Genomic DNA, 3,104 nt, shown 5'->3' with positions numbered 1-3,104 from the left:
GTATTGTTTTATTAAATTAGCTCAAATTTTTATAAATAAATTAAAAAAAATCCAATCCATCATGTATAAGTCAGCTTTTAATGGAGTAATTATAAAATATTAAGATAATTACTTTTAAATCCACAGCTCAGTCAATTTCCTATCTTCCCGAGACGGAGATCCAGTCCCGTGACAATTCAATTTGAATAAACCCGGCCAGCTCGGACACTTCCACGGTTCAAACGATAATCTAAGAAAATAATTTGGGACAGTTTTTTTTTTTTTTTTTTTAAATAAGTTTAGTAATAAAACTTTCTCAACCGATCTCCCCGCCCCATCCGCCACGTCGCTCTCGCATTCACGCAGCTCGCCACGAATTGTCACAATTTTCCCTAAGAAAAAAAAAAGCAGATGATGCATATTTAATTTCTTATTAATATGCAACTATATTCAATTAGTTTTAATTTATTCTAAAATTATATATTCTGACAGAAAAGAAAATTTTATTTTACTGCATGAGCAGCCAACCGTCTCTTTGAAAACATTACTTTGCATTTTTTTTTTTTGGGAAATTTTATTACTTTGCATTTTGATCAAACGAAAATTACGTGATAAATATCTATACGGAGAAAAGTGGGACCCGCATGTAGCTGGCCGGACCCGGAGACCCTCCGTCGACGGGTCCGGTGACGGGGGAGGAAGCCGACACCTTTTCAAATGACGAAGAGGGATACGAGTGCACAAAATCCTCAAACCCCATCCCTTCCTTCACCGCCGACGAGCCATCGTACAATTCCGCCGGCGGTGGAGCCGGAACATTCGGCACCTCCGTCGTATCTGCACCATCAAGGTACCGCGCGACCTCCCTCATCGTCGGCCGCGCTGCCGGAATGGGCTGGGAGCATAAAAGTCCTACCTTTATCGCAACCTCCACCTCCTCCATTTCATAACGGCCTTCGAGCATAGGATCGACAACATCCCGCCACTGCTTCTCACTCCACTTCTCCCAAACCCAGTCCACAAGAATAAGCTCCTCGGGCGAAGCCTTCGGCTCTATAGGCCTTCGCCCGCAAACCACCTCAAGCACCAAAGCTCCGAACGCGAACGCGTCGGAGCTCGCCGTCGCTTTCCCTGTCCTCGTTAACTCCGGCGCGAGGTATCCGAGCGTCCCAACAACCCTCGTCGTGCTCGGATTTGCACCGTGCTCGTGCAGCTTAGCGAGGCCGAAGTCTCCTAGCCGGCCGTTAAAGTCGGCGTCGAGGAGAACATTACTTGCCTTGATATCGCGGTGGATGACCACGCTTTCCCATTCTTCGTGAAGGTATAGAAGTGCCGAAGCCACGCCGCGTAGAATACGGAACCGGTCGTTCCACGTCAACACCGGCCGCGGTGGCGCAGCCGCAGAGGACTGGAAGAGGAAGTGGTCGAGGCTGCCGTTGGGCATGTAGTCATAGACGAGGAGGAGATCGCTTTTATACCGGCACCAGCCTTGGAGCTGGACGAGGTTTCGGTGTCGGAGTCGGCCAATACTGGCGATTTCCGCTACGAATTCACGGATCCCCTGTTTTGAATCGTGGGATATTCGTTTAACAGCGATGTCGGCACCGGAGGAAGAAAGGACGCCTTTGTAAACTTTACCAAAGCCGCCGGCGCCCAGGAGTTCGCGGTCGCGGAAGCCTTTCGTTGCTCGCCGGAGGGATTTGTAAGTGAATCGATGCGGGCCGTACTCAAGCTCCCATGGTTCGATTATCTCTCTGTTTTTGTAACGATAAAAACCGTAAGAAGCTACTGCAGCTGCGATGAGGACGAAGATAATGACGGAGAGGGAAACCGAAACAGCGATAAAAGTGGGACTTTTTTTGTCGGAGGGTCGAGGGAGAGAAGGGAGAGAAGAAAGATCGAGGGATGCGGCAACGCCGTTCATCTTAAAGCTCCATCCGAAAAGGTAATGCGAGCTTGCAAGCAATCCAGTTGAAGCTGAGAAGCCGACATACATTTCGTTTTGAAGAACCGGCGCGAGATCGATGGGGAAGGAAAAAAGAGGGGTTTTTGGTTTGGATGAGAAAGGGGAGAGTGTGACATTGAGAAGTTTAGCTTTGCCGTCGTAGTCAATCCAGGATTGGATTGTGTCGCCGCTTTTGAGATTGAGGGGAATCGGTTGGCCGCCGGAGTCGTAGTACGAAGCGGCGGCGGATTTGGATGAGACGAGGCTGTTGACGTCGACGCCAACATGGTTGTCGTTGATGTCGAAGAATTCGAAGTCTTGCACGGTGTCGAACTCGACGGCGAAGACATGGTTAGTGGCGTTGCCGTTGTCAGAGGAGTTGAGGAGGCCGAGGTATTGGCTCGGTTGAGCTCCCGCAAGCTTTTGAGTTGTTGCGAGAACGAAAGCGAAGCCGTGACCGCCGAGCTTCGGATATTCCGGTACGATGGCAAAGGCGAAGGCCGTGGAGAAAGAAGCTACTCTCCCGCCACCGACGTCGGCGGCGGAGGAATTTTTGAAGAGTAGGGGATGAGGGTAGAAGACGCGGCCGATCAGGCGGCTGGTTTCATTAGTAAGTCGCAGGATACCGTTATTGTCGATCTCAGCTACGCCGTTTAGGCTTACGTTGTTGGATCCGCCGCCACCGCTGCTTACGTTGTTGGATCCGCCACCACCGCCAGCGGTGGTAGCCGAGAAACCGGTGAAGATGAACTCGTTGTGTTGGGAGGACGCAAGGGGTAGGATAGAGAGGAAGAGAAGTTTGAGAAAGAACAGATTTTCAGACATGGGGGAAAGGAGTGGAAGTTCGCGGAGATGGAGGAGATGCAAGCTGGCGAAGTTTTGGGGATTCTTGTAGAGAACACGGAGAGGACGCAATAGTCTTCCTGTTGATGTCGTCTTCTCCAAGATAAGATTTAGATTTTTTTTTTTTTTTTTTGGGAAAAAGATTTAGATTTTTGAAGTTGATTTGATCTAGGAATTGAAAGTTTTATTTTATATTCTAAAAAAAAAAATGCTGATTTTATTTAACTATGTAACTGAATTTATATGTAGGATCATTTAGCTTTAGTAAGGTCGGATCAGATATAGAATAGAAGAAAAAAAAAGAAGTTTAACGTTTAATGATTCTAAAGAGGGTTGA

At 48.0% G+C, this 3,104-nt stretch overlaps 1 protein-coding gene across 1 annotated transcript; it reads right to left on the bottom strand.

The window, feature by feature from the left end:
- Positions 1-387: 387 nt before the first annotated feature.
- On the bottom strand, positions 388-2,882 carry LOC110096127 (L-type lectin-domain containing receptor kinase S.4). The gene is made up of 2 exons (XM_028696979.1): positions 572-2,882; positions 388-538 (listed from the first exon to the last, which is right to left on the bottom strand). The coding sequence occupies exon 1, from the start codon at positions 2,747-2,749 to the stop codon at positions 599-601; it is 2,151 nt and encodes a 716-aa protein (XP_028552812.1). The 5' UTR covers positions 2,750-2,882; the 3' UTR covers positions 388-538; positions 572-598.
- Positions 2,883-3,104: the final 222 nt, after the last annotated feature.

Source organism: Dendrobium catenatum, unplaced genomic scaffold (assembly GCF_001605985.2).
Source record: "Dendrobium catenatum unplaced genomic scaffold, ASM160598v2 fragScaff_scaffold_99, whole genome shotgun sequence".
Lineage (NCBI taxonomy): Eukaryota > Viridiplantae > Streptophyta > Magnoliopsida > Asparagales > Orchidaceae > Dendrobium > Dendrobium catenatum.
The sequence above is the reverse complement of the archived record's forward strand: the minus strand, read 5'-3'. Positions and strand labels throughout refer to the sequence as shown.

Excerpts from the sequence above, each read along its gene's own strand:
- LOC110096127 (XM_028696979.1), bottom strand. The coding sequence starts at position 2,749 with ATGTCTGAAAATCTGTTCTTTCTCAAACTTCTCTTCCTCTCTATCCTA.